Source organism: Microcaecilia unicolor, chromosome 11 (assembly GCF_901765095.1).
Source record: "Microcaecilia unicolor chromosome 11, aMicUni1.1, whole genome shotgun sequence".
Classification (NCBI taxonomy): Eukaryota; Metazoa; Chordata; class Amphibia; order Gymnophiona; family Siphonopidae; genus Microcaecilia; species Microcaecilia unicolor.
The window spans coordinates 113152770-113170923 of NC_044041.1; the positions used below are offsets into that span (position 1 = coordinate 113152770).

Sequence of the window (18154 nt, forward strand, 5' to 3'; positions counted from 1 at the left end):
CGCCCGATAACCACGCCCCAGTTCCGCCTTCGACACGCCTTCGATACGCCCCCGTCAACTTTGTCCGCATCCGCGACGGAGTGCAGTTGAAAGCGTCCAAAGTTCGGCTTTCGATTATACCGCTTTATTTGTTTTTGTGAGAAGAACGCCCATCTCCCGATTTAGGTCGGAACTTGGGCGTTATTCTCGTTCGATTATAAACTGGATAGTATATATAGGTACTTATTTGTATCTGGGGCAATGGAGGGTTAGGTGACTTGCCCAGAGTCATGAGCTGCAGTGGGATTCAAACCCAGTTCCAAAGGATCAAAGTCCGCAGCACTAACCACTAGGCTACTCCTCCACTCTATCTAGAGCAGTGTGTGTCAGGAGTGGAGGATGAGTCAGGGATTACTGCAAAGGCCCTAGCAGCTCTTGAGCAGAAGGTATGGGACTAAGCAGAACAGCTTGATGACCTGGAAAACAGGTCTAGACACAATGGTCTTTGGATAGTGGGGCTCCCTGAGTCTATACCGGAGTGGAATTTGGGGGCTGTCCTGGAAAATAGGCTGAGTCAAGAATTTGCGTTAACAGACAGCATTGGTTCCCTATGCCTGAGGCGGACACATAGGCTGGGACACTTACAGAAAGCTAGATAAAAGTTATCAATAGAAATCAAACAAAATAAAACATGGAAAAGAAAATAAGATGATACCTTTTTTATTGGACATAACTTAATACATTTCTTGATTAGCTTTCGAAGGTTGCCCTTCTTCGTCAGATCGGAAATAAGCAAATGTGCTAACTGACAGTGTATATAAGTGAAAACATTCAAGCATTACTATGACAGTCTGACAGGGTGGGAGGATGGGGGTGGGTAGGAGGTATGCATGGGGACATCAAAGCATATCATTGATATTCTAACAGGATGGGTGTGGATAGGTGAGGGGAGGGGTGATCAACAGAGAATTACAGCTTTATGGTTTATAATGGGCTAGGAAACCCAGATCCTTGTTGTCCTTTCTGTTGGGTGTTAAAATATTCAATCATTCTGACTTCAAAGGTCTTACGTTCTTGTATGGTTTTAAAGTTACCTTTCAGAATTCTCACTGTGAAATCACTGGTACAGTGTCCTGGTCTTGTACAATGCTGACCAACAGGGGTGGGAGCCCTACTGGCACCAGTATTGTTCATGTGATGTCTATGTAAATTGAATCTTGTCTTAAGCATCTGGCCTGTTTCTCCAATATAACATCCTTCGTTACATTTTTTACACTGAATGATATATACCACATTGGAAGATGAGCAAGTGAAAGATTCCTTTATGTTGAATATCTTTCCTTTGAGGATGACTGTGGGGTCCTTTGAAATGTTTTGGCATAGTTTGCAACTGATAAATTACAGGGAAGTGTGCCCTTCTGTTCCTTTTCAGTCTGTGATGGAAGTTTACTTCTGATTAGCTTGTGTTTTAAGTTGGGTGGCTGTCGGAAGGCCAGTACTGTTGGGGATGGGAATATCTCTTTCAGTAATTCATCCTGAAAGGCTACAACCCCAAAATAATCTCCAAGAATATTACCTCCTCCCTCAAAACACCCAGGGAGAATCTGCTACAGTACAAGGAGAAAAAAGCCACAGACAGAATCCCCCTTGTAGTGACATACAATCCAGAGCTGGAAAATGAGGAAAATCATAAGAGATCTACAACCTCTACTCCAGGAGGATGAATTACTGAAAGAGATACTCCCACAAGTATTATATAACACTGAGCAATGTAAAAGGTACACCATGTCATGATGGTGCATATTTTGCCCAGTAGGCGTGTACAGGAGTGGAGTTTGGGCAGTGTAGGTAGATTGTAAAAAATGCAACTCTCTGCATGTATGTGAATAATGTAGACACAGATATTTACACCTGCAAATTAGGTGCAATTTCTGCTGCTTACTGTGGTATTTTATAAAGATACATAAGTGTCTACTTACCCTCCTAAATTAGGCACTCCGTTATAACATTACACTCAGAAGTGGAGAAGAGCCATTCTTTTGCAAATATTCATGGATTTGCTGCTTGTTCTGTTGCTTTGTTTTCACTTTTCCTGCTTGGAAACTTTTGAGATTATGTTCGCTAAAATACTGAAGCTTAACTTTTCCATGTGGTTTACTTTTTGTTCTAGGTCTGATCATTCTGTCTAGATGTTGGCCCTGACTCTCCCCTTCTCACTTTGCAGGAATGTCCATAGGCATCCACTACCTGCTGGCATCCAGACTTTGCGTGTTTTGCAGGAATGGAGCACATCGGACAGTCTCTACCACAGTTTCTAGCCGGTACTTTTGCAAAACGTACTCTCTTGCTGCAAAAGAGGCTTAAGAAGCCTCTATGAGGTGTAGAGCAGTTTATTTAAAAAATCCTATGTCCATCTGCTCAAAACATCCAAATCCTAGAACATAAGAACATAAACATTGCCATACTTGGACAGACCAAAGGTCCATCAAGCCCAGTATCTTGTTTCCAGCAATGAACAATCTAGGTCACAAGTTCCTGGCAGGATCCTAGAACAGTAATACAGATTTTATGCTGCTTATCCTAGAAATAAGCAGTGGATTTTCCCAAGTCCATTTTAATGAAGGCTTATAGACTTTTCATTTAGGAAATTATCCTGAATTTGGAAAGTCAGAATTTGAACATTTCACACTGCAGTTTGTCCAAATAGCAAGGGTGTGTGTTTTGGGCAGAACTTGGGAGAACGTCCAACAGGGATTTTCAAATGGGAAGAAACTTCTGTGTCTAAAAGAGGATGTGTTTATGTAGACCTGTTTCAGTCACGTCCAATTACAAAAAGTTGTTCTAATTGAGCAGCTGACCGCTGGAGGGATTAAGGCATGACCCCCTCCTTAATCCCCCAGTGGTTGCTTTCCCCCCCCTGAAAGTGAAACTGGAAAGGATATCCAAGCTCCCTGTTAGCTGCTGGTACAGTAGTAGTCCAAATATCCGGACTACTCGAGGATCGGGTCAGTCTGGACTTTTGGATTCTCAGGCAGCCCTCCGTTCCTGGCCCTGCATGTTCTCCCTCCGTGCCCGGCCTTTCACTCATTCTCCCATGCCCCCAAGGCCCTCCCATGGCCATGCCTCCCCCTCCCTGCACAGTTTAGCGTCTTCCCCCCCCACTCCCAGCCCTGCCTGCTTGCTCTCTCTTTAACTTGTCCTAAAGTCTTCAAAGCTCCAGTAGCATGCACTGGACCTATTCCCTCTGACCCTTACTGCCTTCCGAAAAGAGAAAGTTGCATCAAAAGGGGAGGAAGGGAAAGGCCCAGTGCATGCTGGAGGCAGCCAGTGAGTAAGGCTGCAACTGGTGCAGCAAAGACTTAGGACAGGTTAAAAAGAGAGCAAACAGGCAGGGCTGGGAGTGGGGGGGGGAAAGACGCTGGACCGTGTGGGGAGGGAAGGAGGGAGTCATAGCCTTGGGGGAGGGGTGCCTTGGGGACCTGGGAGAGTGAGTGAAGGGCTGGGAATGGAGGGAGAGAAGCTGTACCGTGTTGGGGGGGGGGGGGGGGAGAGTGGCGAGTCCGGATTCTCAGGTGGTTTGCATGCTAATTTAAAGGGTCCGGATTCTCAGGTGCTTTGGATTTCTGGCTTTCTATTGTATTAAATCTAGAAGCCATCTGCAAGCCTGAAGGCTATGAAGTTATGTACATTCAGTTACAATAGGTATTTTTCAGGTCCTGGAGGGATCACAGTTACAAAAAAAAAAAAAAAAAAAGAATTATAATAGTAGGGTTTGAACCTGTGTCCCTTTGTTTACAGACCACTGCACTAACCACTAGGCCAGTGATGGTGAACTTATGGCACGCGTGCCAGAGATGGCACGCGGAGCCCTCTCTGTTGGCACGCACGTCGTTGCCAGGGGCATAGCCACGGGGGGCCTGGACGGGCCCAGGCCCAGCCACTTTCCCTCCAGGCCCGCCCACCCAACATCCCCTCGCATGTTCTCCCTGCCGGCGCTGATTACCTCCGTTGAAGTGGCCGCTTCTTTGAAAGCCCTGCCTATCTCTAGCCTTCCCTTCGTGAGTTCGTTCCCTCAGAGTCAGTCCCACCTTCTGACATCATTTCCGTGAGGGCGGGACTGACTCTGAGGGAACGAACTCACGAGGGGAAAGCAAGAGAGGGGCAAGCTTTCAAAGACACGACCGCTTCGACAGAAGTAATAAAAAAGATTGACATGAAGGGCATGGATGGGAGAGCAGGGGAGAGAAGAGAATTGCTGGGTATGGATGGATGGAGGGGAGGGCAGGGGAGAGGAGGGTTGCTGGACATGGGGGGAGGGCAGGGGAGAGAGGAGGGTTGCTGGACATGGATGGATGGAGGGGAGGGAAGGGAAGACAGGAAGGAGATGCACATGGATGGAGGGGAAGGGAGTTATCAGCATGCATTCAACAGCAAAAATCACAATAATTATTCAAAAGCATGCCAAATGCTTTTAAAGTTCTGTTATTCAGGTTAAATTTCCCTGTTGGCACTTTGCGATAAATAATTAGATTTTGGGTTGCTGTTTGGGCACTCGGTCTCTGAAAGGTTCACCATCACTGCACTAGGCTATCCCTCTGATCTGCAGGGATGTTTGTGTGGCCATAGTTTTGAAAATAATGCCAGACAGATGTTCATGTCCTAGTTTTGAGCGACAAAAAAACAGGCACATTTCACTTTGGAAAATGGCTATTCATTTTGGGCATTTTCAGTGCAAAAATGGCCATCTCACAGCCATAGTCAAACAGGAAATCTAGATGCTTTTTCTGTTTATGGTGGTGAAATGGCTGGGGTTTTTTTTTTTTTTGGATGTTATGAGCAAGGTGGTTTTTTTTTTTGTAATTAGATGTTTTTTTGGAAATGCCACTAGTGTTCTGCATGATCTCATTTTGGAGATTTATACAGACAAAATGATGTTTGTTTGTGGTTTTCCTGATGTTAGAACTCATCTGATGTCATCCTTCTGTGTTTATGATATTATGGTCATTTCCATAGTAAAGGGTTGTGCTGTTAGGAGCCTGGACTGGTTCTTAGCAGATTTGATGTGAAAACATGCATGTGATAAAGGGGTCTCTTTTGGAATCAGACATTCCAGAAACTGGAGAATAATAAATATACCAGGCAGGTTCAACTCATTATATTTGTTTCCTGTATTTCAAAAGGTTATTATATGTTTTTCATTGTTGTCTTAGATGCAGTGCAAAGAATTACTATAGCTTGTTGGGAGTGAGTCAAGATGCCAGCTTGGAAGACATTAAACACGCTTTCTTCACAAAATCAAAGAAGGTAATTAAGTAGCAGATTCAACTGAGAGTGAATGGCAGACCTATGTCAGAAGTGGTCAAGGTGGTTGTGACAGAACAGTATGTTTTAAGTCTGTAAACTGCTTTAATTAATTCTGAAATGCATTTCTCTAGTTTGGCCAGCAGGTGGTGCATGTTTTATGTTAAAGCAGTTATAGAAAAGTGAATGCTCTCTTTTAGTTTCAGCGAAGAAGTGAATCTACAGTACTGTGAGCAGTATACTTTTAAAACTTGTTGACTGGTCTCTGATTGGCCTAGAGTTTGAAATTACACAGCAGTTGCTGGCCCGGCTGTTGCTTCAGTTTCAGCCTGAGAGAAGAGAGTGAGAGAGAGCTCTTTGCTGAAGCCCTGTTTGATAACTGGTGAATAGCTATATGTCCTGATGTCCCCAGGTACTTTTTAGCAAGTAAACATATGTTTAGTTAGTGTTATAATTGATCCATATTTCAGTTACCTATTGTTTGCTGATTGCACATCTTTTGGTACATTGTTCAGTTTTTTAAAGAGAACATAATTGTTTGTTTGCCCAGTGTGTCTGGACTGATAAAGAATCCTGGTGGTTTGTGTGTTGGGTCTGTGAGTGCTTTCTGGGCACTGTGGGACCACTGTGTGGCTCCAGTAACCTAGAAATCACTGGAGATAATTTGAGAGCGGGAGACTCACCCAGAGGCGGTTGTGACCCAGTCGATGGGAGGAGGTTGCTAGTGTAGGTGCAGATGCAGGCGGACTTGAGCTGTGCTGGGGATAGACCCTCTAAGTGGCTGCGGGGTAACTCCAGGTGGGTGGCTAGGTGTTTCGTGACAGACGTACTCTTGACCAGTTCTGTTGGTACTAGAAAAGGACACTGAAGTCTCACTGGAATTGGGAGGCATTGAAGTGGAGTGGAGAAGTAGACTAATGATTAGTGCAGTGGCAAGCCCCAGTCTACGGTAAGAATGTTGTCTTTTTTTCCCTTGCTCTAGCATATCATGTACAGTAGCCCTTGACTGAAAAATCTGCTGTTTCCAAACAGTGTTACATTCTGTGGAGAGTTGGCAAAAAATGCTGAATTCACAGTGAATGTAAGTGCATGGGGTTGGGGGGGGGGATGCAGAAAACTACCATGGGCAGAAGTGCATGGTTAATGGGCTGTCTATGCACTCGTTACTGGCTACAAAATGCAGAAAGGGTTTCAGTGCTGAAGTTAACTTGCACTGTAGAATCAGCCCACAGCGTATTAAATGTATGGTAAGGAGGCAGTTTATCCGCAGTAATGCATAGAAGTTTTTAAGCTGTGGATGTCTACCAGGTGAGCACAACTTGAGAAATGTACCTCCAGGTCTGAGGCGACATAGGGTAAAAGAGGAGAAGATAAAAGATGAAGTGGCACCCACAACCTTCCAGTATAGATGGGTAAGACCACCAGAGGTTGAAGATAAAAAAAAAAGTTTATTAAGACAACAAGAATATTGCACTTACAACAACATAATAAATCACCAGGAGGATTATAATAAGGCACTATTTCTCAAAACAGTATACAACACAGAATCAGTGTTTCGGCAAGGAATTACTGCTTCAGGAGTCATAAAATCTGAAGAAAACAAAACCAAATAAACAGAAAATACTAACAAGAGACCACAAATTGTACATTAACCAGTGTACAAAAAAAATTAAATAGGCAAATAAAGTCTGAAGAATACAAACAAAGCTGTAAAAGAATAATTAAAAGGCTGTTACTTACAGATTGTGATAGAAACAAAAATTTGACTGAAGAATCATTTTAAATAAATGAATAAGCAGCAATGTTGATTAAAAGAAGTGTTACTCCCAAAAGAGTAATACTTTATTTTTATGAGAAACTGCCATCACAAAAAAAGTAGCCATTAAACAATTCAGTGCAAAAAATTAAAAAAGCAACGTTGTGTGAAGAATACTAGTGTACACATAGAACTACATGAAGGGGTCTTTTACTAAGGCGCGCTGGCGCTTTTAGTGTACGCTAAAAATAGGCTTGCGCTAAACGCTAAAGACACCAATGTATTCCTATGGGCATCTTTAGCGTTTGGCGCATGCCTATTTTTAATGCGTGCTAAAAACGCCAGAGCAGCTTAGTAAAAGACCCCCGAAGTGAGAGAATTATTACAGTAAAAATGTTGTAATTTGGTAACTTCACAGACCTGAGTGATAATTAAAAACATATGTAGATTACTGTAGTGCATAGTTATGCAGCGTGGAATCACTTCCATGGAGCAAATGTGAAGAAACTAAAAATTGTGTGAATAAATCTCAAATGAGATGCAGCGAGTAGAAGAAAATGCCTGCACAGGGAATAATATAAAAAAAAAGAAACAATGCGGCTAAAATTGGGATAACAAAACATGCCATAAATTCTGAAGTGATAGTACAAATCAGCATTGAACTAGTACTAGGAGACTGGGATCTGAGGAAAAATAATAGCAGCAGAACATGTCTCAGTGAAACTACAGTAAACGGGTATAATTTAGGTAAAAGGGAGAATTTAAAATCCAGTTATGAAAGGTCACAATGCGACAAAAGATAAAAACTCATGACTAAAGCGTGCTAACACAGAAAGCTGATTTGATATCTGAGCTGACTTTGTAGCGTGTTACCTAAAAAAAAACTTAAGACAAAAAGTGAAAAACTTGTCGAAACACAGATTCTGTGTTGTCTACTGTTTTGAAATAGAACCTTATTATAATCCTCTTGGTGATTTATTGTGTTGTCTTAATAAACTTTTATTTTCAACCTCTGGTGGTCTTACCCATCTATACTGGGAGGTCATATATGCCACCCCTACTTTTGCTTCTTTGGTAATAGAAGTGTAAGCAGAGCCCTTTGACTAGACCCCCTTTCTCCTGACATAGCTTTCTGCATCGACTCCATCATCCCTGGTAGACTAGTGGCTCCCCTCCCATCCCCCTAACCTGACCTGACCCGACCCAGCCTCCTTCCTTTACTTAACAAAAATTCACTGGTATTTAGCAACACCCTCTGACCCCCCTCTCCATGGAATGTACCTTCTAGAGTTAGGAGTGATGCCCACTGATTTTTGCCTCCTCACTACCATCTTAGAAAAAGGTGCATCCTGGGACATACTGAGCAGGATCAAGTAGGCCAATAAGGGAATTCTTTCTCTTATTTGTAGTCTCTGCCCAGACTACCACATAAGGGAAAAATTCCTTTTTTTCTGTAGACAAGGCAGGCACACTCTAAGGTGATGTCATTCAACAGAGCCTTGTATGCTGGAGTTCTTTAGCTTAGAGAAGTCTAAAGTAGAGTCTCTGTGCATGTGCAGGGGCTGTTGCTCTGCTTCAGGGTTCCTCCACCCCCTCTGTCTTTAATGTCATCCATGTCAGGTATTCTTCTTCACACCTTCCTCATTAAACGAGGAAATTTGTATTCATTTATTCAAATTCGGTTCATTGCTTCCCTGCAGTTCTGACCCAGTGTTTAGCTTTCATTTTTCCTGGACACACATCACTTCACAGAGGCCTTCTCCCATGATGCCTCACACTCCCCACCCCCACTTTCAGGGCTCAGAATGGAAGAACTACTGAGAGAACAGCCACACAGTAAACTCTTATCTTGTCTCCCAGAGCTGGAGGCTCTGGAGTGCAAGCTCTGCAAAATTGGGACTGTCACTCCCCCCCCCCCCCATCTCACAGGACCTGCAGTCCAACAGTGCAGTGAGTAAACAAACCCTCAAACATAAAGAAAAGAAAAAGCATTCCTCCACAAGTCAGGCAGCCACCACCCTGATAAAGGGGAAAGAGGCTAGACCAGTGGTATGGCCCCACTTTTGCTCAGGCCCCCTCTGACTGGCTGTGTCAAGGATGCTCAATCCCTGCCAGTCAATGAGATGTGCAGCTGGAACTTCTTCAGTGCTGCCTCTGCAGGAAAGAAGTCGGCAGCTTCCCTTCCTGCTGCTGACATTGGCACGCCTTGGCTTCTGCCTGCTCAGTTTGCCCAAGAAATGCGGCGGCTGGGAGGAGGGAGAGGAAATGCATTGCCCCCCTAGAAGTCTAATTCAGGCTACACCCCTGGGCTAGATAGTCTACCTCTCTCAGCGGAGGAAAGGAAAAATCGCTCTTTGTTGAAGCAAAAGTCCCCTCAAGCTCCCCTTCTTATCGGAGAAAAATCTACGTAAGGCACCATATCTCTCCTCAGTCCTGCAGACACAGTTTCATCCTGTCTGCCCACTTCAGACTCTGCAAGCTCTGCCCTCATGCAACTTCTTAGGAAGCGCTACCATCCTGCAAGGAACTGAACCTCTGCCATTTTTGCAGCAGCATCCTCCTAGCACAGAAACCATGTAGTTGCAGGAGAGTCCGCACTATTCCCCCTGCGCCTCTCAGTCTATCTGGCCTTGTCAACAGTCCCCATTGGATCAAGAGAGCAACTATTCTCCCTACAGTCCTTCATGTTCTCACTAATGAGACTTCATTTCAATAGATGCAATCGCACCTGATTTCAACTCTTCTCCACCTCCAAGAAAATAGGAAGACCAGTCTTCTGAGGAATTTGCATATCAAAATTTGTTCAAAAAATTTCAAAAGCTCTCTCCATGGGTACACTACAACTATCAGGTAATAGTAAGGATTTTAGCTGTATCCTTCAGTCTTGTCCTGCAACAAAAGAACTAATAGCTCTGCTAGTTCACAAGCTTCTGCAAGAGCTTCGGTTGTCCCTTTGAAAGACCCCTTCTTTCATACCTCCTACATCCAGATGACTGGAAGTTTGCTATAAGGTCCTGCCAGTACCAGCAAATGATCAACACCAACTTTCCAATCATTTGTTTCAAGAAGCAGCTTTAAATAAGAATACAATTTCTAAGTCATAGATTTATGGTCCCCTAGGAAGGACAACAGAATTTTAGATACCATAGGGTAAAAAGGTATATCAAAACTCCATGCTGACCCTTAGGATTATAGCACACCAGTTGCAAATGCTCCTGTACAGCTACTTGAAGAGCATAGATCACTAATTTTCACTTGAATCTCCAAGTATCGTCAAATTCGATCTACATATGGTGCTTATGATACTGTTTCCAGGATGGCAGCAATAGCTATCTCTGTACATTGCATAGCATAGCTATAAATGCATTAGATCTTGGAGAAGACCTCCATGACAGATTGATGTACCTTGCACTGGTGATAGATTTTTTGGTGAGATAGTTCAACATGGTGTATCTTAAGTAAACACCCATTCTTCATCAATTAGAGAGCTTTCTTCCCAACTGCAAGAACATGCTTTTAAGTCTAAGAAACATCATCAGAAAACCTTATCAATACCTGTATTTCCAACAGTTCTGTTCTAGGAGAAGGTACCAACCCTAATTAACAACACAGCTTCAACCTCAATGTCAACCTCAACAAGCATATCTGCAAAAGCAACAACCAAGAAAATGTAAACTGCAAGCACTACCAGGGGCCCCAGCTGCCAAGGCACCTCCTGTCCCAGTGAGGGGAAGGCTCCAGAATTTCTTCATCCAGTAGTAGTAGTACTAATAATAATAATAAAATTTTATTTGTAACCTTCTATATCTGAAGTATTCTAAGCAGGGAACAAAACTACATTCAGAGTAAAAAAACAATGCAAATCAAATAACATAAAATAAAGTAAATCACTCAACATTAATACAGAGTCATTTATCACAAAAAAGCAGACCAGTATCATTACTCAAATAACTCATGTACTTGGACAAACATATGGGTTTTTAGTTCATTCTTAAACTAAGCAATAGTCTGCACAGAACGAAGCTCAACAGGTAGAGCGTTCCACAACTTAGGGCCCTTAACATAAAAAATAGAAGATCTGCCGAAATGATGGAACTTCAAGCAGCTGTTTTGGGGAAGATCTCAGAAAGTGTAAAGGTTGATAACATCTTAGAGTGGAACTGAGTGTCAGGGAAACACAACCATTCAATACTTTAAAAAACAAAAACAAAATTTTAAATTCAATACAGAACTTCATAGGAAGCCAATGCAGAGACTTCAGAATGGGAGTAATATGATCATAATGTGACCTCCCTGTAATAACTCTTGCTGTAGAGTTCTGAGCATCTTGTAAAGCCCTCAGTGAACTACTCGCAATTTCTATAAAAAGGCCATTGCAGTAGTCATCAGAGGACAGACTACTGATTGAACAACCTTGCGAAAATTGTCATCTGTAATAAAAGGTCTAATACGCCTAACTAAGCCATCACAACAGATTGTTGGGTTCTACAAATCAGCCCCAAGGGCTACAAGTTCAATTTTCTCAGCAAACTTCATCAGTAGAGTTCAACAAAGGAATCATCACCTCCTGCATATCTTATCAACATAGTAGCAGCAGAGATCAAAGTCTTCTTGCAAGCAAATGCAATTGAGGAATTCCACCCTCGTCTCCAAAATCAGGGGTTTTAGCCAAGATTCATCCTTATTTCCAAAAAAATCAGAAAGACTTTGAACTTTTTTTTGTAAGAATTGGTTCATCAGGTCCAGTATGGGTCAAAATGAACTTTCTAGCCACTATTTTCCACTTGTAATCAAAATGATTGGCTTGCTGTCCTTGATTTCAAGGATGCCTACACCCACACATCCCTATTCACTCAAATCACTGGTAGTTTTTAAGATTCACGTTCCTTCATCATTTTCAGTGCAAAGTACTCTCTTTTGGACTCTTCCCTGCACCAAGTGTTTTCACAAAATGTCTAGTTGTTGTTGCTCAGGCCTTTAAAGATAGGAACACTATTTCTTTCTGTATCTAGACAATTGGCTCTTTTCCGCACCTTCACAACCTGCAGTGGTATACATAGTAAGCGCTACCATCGGTAGCCTTCAAAAACTTGTTTTTCTCATCAGTGTAGAGAAATCCATGCTCTCTTCCACAATTGTCATGCAGTTCATTGGGTCCCACTTAGTCACTACTATGTCAACAGCTTTTCTACCAGAGGGCAGGTTGTAAACTTTTCAGCATATCTCAAGCATGTTTTGCATGTGTTCCACATCAGCTTGCAACCTTCAGCTTCTGGGTCATATGGAGGGGCATTTTTGAAAGAAACGTCCAAGTTGCGATTTGGACGTCCTTGCAATACGGCGAAATCCAGGGGCGAGGAAACCCGTATTTTCGAAACAAGATGGACGTTCATCTTTCATTTCGAAAATACCATCAGAGACGTCCAAATCCTTAAATTTGGACATACCTAGATTTGGACGTCCTTAGACATGGATGTTTCTGACTTTCGCAATTTTTGAAACCAAAGACGTCCATGTCAAAAATGTCCAAATGCAGGCCATTTGGGCGTGGGAAGAGCCAGCAATTGTAGTGCACTGGTCCCCCTGACATGCCAGAACACCAACTGGGCACCCTAGGAGGCACTGCAGTGCACTTCATAAAATGCTCCCAGGAACATAGCTTCCTTACCTTGTGTTCTGAGCCCTCCCCCCCCCCAAAAAAAAACCCCCACTACCCACAACTGTACACCACTATCATAGCCCTTATGGGTGAAGGGGGGGGGGGGCACCTATATATGGGTATAGTGGGTTTGTGGTGGGTTTTGGAGAGCTCGCTGTTTCCTCCACAAACGTAACAGGGGGGATATGGGTCTGGTTCCGCCTGTCTGAAGTGCACTGCAGTGCCCATTAAAACTGCTCCTGGGACCTGCATACGCTGTCATGGACCCACATATAACATCGGAGGCTGGCACAACATATTTTTAAAGATGTTTTTTGAGGGTGGGAGGGAGTTTGTGACCAGTGGGGGAGTAACGGGAGGCCATCCCCGAGTCTCTCCGGTGGTCATCTGGTCATTTCGGGCACCTTTTTGTGCCTTATTCTTAATAAAAACATGTCCGGGTGAAAATGTCCAAGTGTTCGTTAGGGACGTCCTTCTTTTTTTTTTCGATTATGGGTCAAAGATGTCCAAGTGTTAGGCCCGGCCAAGGCCCGCCCTTGCTACACCTCCAACATGCCCCCTTGAACTTTGGCCATCCCTGCAACGGATTGCAGTTGGGGACGTCCAAAATCGGCTTTCGATTATACCGATTTGGACGTCCCTGGGAGAAGGACGTCCATCTTCCGATTTATGTTGAAAGATGGGCGTCCTTCTCTTTCAAAAATGAGCTCATATCTAACATATAAATTGTATCTGTCTAAGTGGCATTGTTTTACCATCTGGACTCAGTCTCAGCGTGAAGATCCTGTTACATGCCCTCCAACAACATTCTTTACCTTTACCTACCTGCTACTTCATCTCTCAGAACTGGGTCTCAAGACCTCATTTGTTCATTTCCATCTGGTGGTCATATCAGCTTACCATTGCCTTCTTCAGGGAAAGTTTCTCTTCATTTATCACATTGCTTCTGCTTCTTGAGGGGCTTTATGAACTTAAAACCACCCTTCAGGTCCCCTCTGTCAGTATGGGACTTTAACATCGTTCTAGTCAAGCTCATGGAACAGCCATTTGACCTTTTGGGAGCAGCTTCCATGTAGCATCTTACCTAAAAATTAATCCGTCTGATTGTTATAACAATTGCAAGGAAAGTATGGGGCTCGTTTTCAAAGCACTTAGACTTGCTATGTAACTTTGTATGCCTAAGTGCTTTGAAAATATGCCTCTAAGTGAACTACAAAATAGAATAAAAGTGGGAGAGCGACCAAGGATACCAAAGTCTGAGAAGATGTATAATAGTAGAAATGTTTATTGAAGTATATATATTTCAATAACCATTTCTACTACTATACATCTTCTCAGACTTCGGTATCCTTGGTCGCTCTCCCACTTTTATTCTATTTTCTTATGTTCCGTGGAGTGTTTTGAGTTCTCCGTCTTCTGGCGGATTCTTTTCCTCTAAGTGAACTAAAAGCATTAGTGGACTACTCTTCATACACTCAGTTGTTCCACAACAGAGTACTTTTCCACACTCATCCTAAATTCTTACTCAAATTAATTTTGGATTTTTACCTAAACCAGTCCATGGTCCTAAGTACACTTTTCCTTTTGCCTCATTCAACACAGGGGGTGGGGGGTCTTCCCTTAATACCCTTGACTGTAGGCAAGCTCTGCTCTATTACCTCCATCAAACTAAAGATATAAGGAAATCTTCACAACTGTTTGTCACGTGTAATTCCCACAATCCTGGTTCAAACCCTAACTAAGTGGATCTCAGACTATTGGACTCATTTTCGAAAGAGAAGGATGCCCATCTTTTGACATAAATTGGAAGATGGACGTCCTTCTCCCAGGGTCGTCCAAATTGGAATGATTGAAAGCCAATTTTGGACATCCCCAACTGCTTTCTGTCACAGGGACAGCTAGAGTTCATGGGGGCCTATTGGAGGCGTAGCGAAGGCGGCACTTGGGCGTGCCTAACACTTGGATGTCCTTGACCCATAATCAAAAGAAACAAGGACGTCCCTGATAAACACTTGGATGACTTTACCTGGTCATGTTTTTCATACGACCAAGGTACAAAAACGTGCTCGAAATGAACAGATGACCACCGGAGAGAATCGGGGATGACCTCCCCTTACTCCCCCAGTGGTCACTAACCCCCTCCCACCCTCAAAAATATCTTTCAAAATATTGATTGCCAGCCTCTATGCCAGCCTCAGATGTCATACTCAGCTCCATCACAGTAGTATGCAGGTCCCTGGAGCAGTTTTAGTGGGTGCAGTGCACTTCAGGCAGTACCCACATCTAGATGCCCCTCTTCACCCATAAGGGCTATGGTAGTGGTGTACAGTTGTGGGTAGTGGGTTTTGGGGGGCTCAGCATACAAGGTAAGGGAGCTATGTTCCTGGGAGCAATTTATGAAGTCCACTGCAGTGCCCCCTAGGGTGCCCGGCTGGTGTCCTGGCATGTCAGGGGGACCAGTGCACTACAAATGCTGGCTCCTCCCACGACCAAAGGGCTTGCATTTGGTTGTTTCTGACATGGACGTCCTTAGTTTCGATTATTGCCGAAAATCAGAAACGACCAAGTCTAAGGACGATCAGATTTCAGGATTTGGATGTCCCTAACTGTATTATTGAAAAGAAAGATGGACTTCCATCTTGTTTCGAAAATATGGGTTTCCCCGCCCCTGGATCGGGACGTTTTGCGAAGACGTCCTCTTCAAAACTTGGACGTCCCTTTTGAAAATGGCCCTCCACGTTTCCATTGTTACATATTTGCAGGCCTAACACCTGAACATATAGGCCCACACCAGCTCTGTGCAAAAGCCACCTCAGTGATGAACTTTAGCTTCCATTACAGAAATCTGCAAAGTTGCAACTTGGTGTTCAGTTCATACTTTTACCAAGCACTACTGCCTGGACCAGTCATCATCTCAAGGTGCAGCTTTTGGACAAGCAGTCTTCTGCTACTTATTTGCTTACTGAAGTGTTGACTTTTGTCATTATACTCTCCTCCACCCATTCATACACTCCTAGGTTGCTAACACAACAAAATTTATGTGGCCCTTAACTTGAGATTCACCTTAGATGGTGCCTACATTCCTCTGCCTTGTCTACGGAGAAAACGAAATTGCCTACCTGTAGCAGGGGTTCTCCGTAAACAGCAGGGGAAGGCAACCACACTCAATCTTCTCTGTCATTCCACTCCAGGTTTGATATAGACTGGGGGAAGAAGGACCTAGAGGCAGCACAGGAGCCCTCATGCATGCTCAGAGGTCTACTTCAGAGTTTTCTGAGTTGAAGGAAAACTCCAACACACAAGGATCTGTTGGATGACTTACCCTTCGAGTGTGGCTGCATTTCCCACCTGTCTACAGAGAAGCCCCATTACAGGTAAGCAGTTTATTTAGCAGCCTGACATTGGGTGGTATGTTCCAGGAGCCACCATTTTCCAAAATGGCATCGTCGAAGCAGGAGCAAGTCATCAAGTGGACATCTTGAAGGTATGTTGGAGGAGGGGGGAGGGTGGGTCTGGGGGAGCTGTTAAGGTTGTGGGGTGCCACTAGACCCCAGGGGATTTTTTTTAACGGATGGGGGAGGGGGTCATGTTCGGAGGGCTGAAGGGGCACTACACTACCAGGAAATGGGACTGATACAGAAAGTTACCGTGTCGGGATAGGAGAGGTCAGATTGGGAGGCTGCTAGACAATTTGAGGACTAATGCAGACCTGATGTCTTCTTTTTTTTTTTTTTTAAATGCCCCCCTTCCTGTCAGTGCACGAGTCAATCACCGCTCACAGGCAGGGGACATTTAGCAATGAGCTACGAATTATAGTGCATTTTTAACGTGGTAGTAATTTGCATGCTTATTGCATACTTCATTGTTGCAGTTTATTTTGGAGCTAATTTCACAGTAGAAACTATGCGCTAAAACATTTTCACGGCTGTACTGTATGGCTTTCTGCATTGCTCCTGTGTTAATCTGCTTAGTGGTAGGTCATCTCCTTTTTCTCTTTTCTGACCTGAAGAGGGCATTGCAGGGCAGAGCATAGATATATTCCTATGATTCTAGGGCAAGGTTCTCTTCCATTTTCCTAGAGTTTTGTTTTTTGCAAACCCTCTCCAGTGTCTACCTGCTGAAAACATTTTACATTAATCCTATATATTTGTATGTGTATCTGTAAAATTAATTACAAGAGCCAACACTGGGGAGAGGGAATGCAGACACTATGTGGTGGAAGGGTATATGTGTTCCTGGGGGTGACTGTGTGCCCATAGTATGATGAGAATGCCCCAGAGCAAAGGCTGAACAGTGGACAGTCTGTATACTGTTAATACAGCTTTACAGTCAACCATTTGCTCTTCAGCTCTAGAGCAGAATAACAGAGGAGCCATCCACTGCCATTGGTTGTCAGCATTGCAGATAAAGATGATGGCTTTTTAGTTGAAATTGCAATGGTAAATTTTATGAAGAAGTAGTATGTTATTTTCTTAATTGTAGTCATCTACTCAGTTTTCTGAGCAGGCTGTGGTTGGTCATTTGTGTAGTTTATACTGCAGCTAGATATATTGTCGCCTGAAAGCAAAAGTATTGTATGTGCGCTTGATGTGAAACAGAGAAAATGAAGTAGAGTCTAACATGCTTATTATAAATCACTAATATTATACCATATTTTATTTGTTTAAAACAGTAATGTAGTAAGTATCAAAACAACAGTCTGACATTCAAGAAGATCTTACAGCTGTGTACAGAAATATGTCTATCCCATTTCATGCAAACATTGTACATACAACACTTCTGCTTTCAGGTAATGATATATAATTTCTCTGAGGACAAGCAGGATGAGCATAATCTTAATGATGGGTGATGTCATTTAATAGAGCCTGGCACTGTAAGCACTTTCCAGAATTCTTTCAGAAACATTTTCTTGTTACAGGGGACCAGCTTAGTGGTTTTTTTTTTGTGGATCTCTGTGAATGCATTTTGCAGGTCCTCCCCACAGCTCATGTCTTAGAGTTTCTCCATCGTGGTTTTGCAGTGTTCTTTCTCAGACCTGCCAAGACTCCCGGATTCAGTGGGAGACTCCTGCTTTGGCAGGCCATTTGCCGCACTCCCTCCAAAGCGGGAAAGTCTCCTGCTGAGATGATCCGCTGCTGTTCTCTGTGAGCAACCGCAGCAAAAGAAGAAAAAGAAGCGCGGGGCCGCAGCAGACTTCAGGCATGCGCTGTCGGCTGTGCTGTTCTCTGCCCCCGCTGATGTCAATTTCCCGGTCCAGGGACAGAGGACCGGAGAGACGACAGCGCATGCCTGAAGGCTGCTGCAGCCCCGTGCTTATTTGTCTTCTTTTGCTGCGGCTGCTTACACAGAAGCAGCGGCAGCGTGTAGAAGGGATGCAGCTGAGCTCCCTGGCTGGTACGAGAAAATAGCAGCCGCTTGGGTGCCTGGGGAGCTAGGGTACGGGGAAACAAAAAATGCTG

The 18154-nt window shown here is 43.6% G+C and overlaps 1 protein-coding gene across 6 annotated transcripts in view; it reads left to right on the forward strand.

The window, feature by feature from the left end:
- Nucleotides 1-18154, forward strand: part of DNAJC4 (DnaJ heat shock protein family (Hsp40) member C4) — a 314429-nt gene that overhangs the window by 25114 nt on the left and 271161 nt on the right. For 5 of the 6 annotated variants that reach the window (XM_030218845.1, XM_030218850.1, XM_030218847.1 and 2 more), the window contains 2 exons: nt 2204-2300; nt 5190-5283. In XM_030218845.1, the coding sequence (XP_030074705.1) occupies nt 2204-2300; nt 5190-5283 (191 nt within the window). Of the gene's footprint in view, nt 1-2149; nt 2301-5189; nt 5284-18154 lie in introns of all 6 variants that reach the window. The other variant, XM_030218846.1, reaches the window with a different exon arrangement.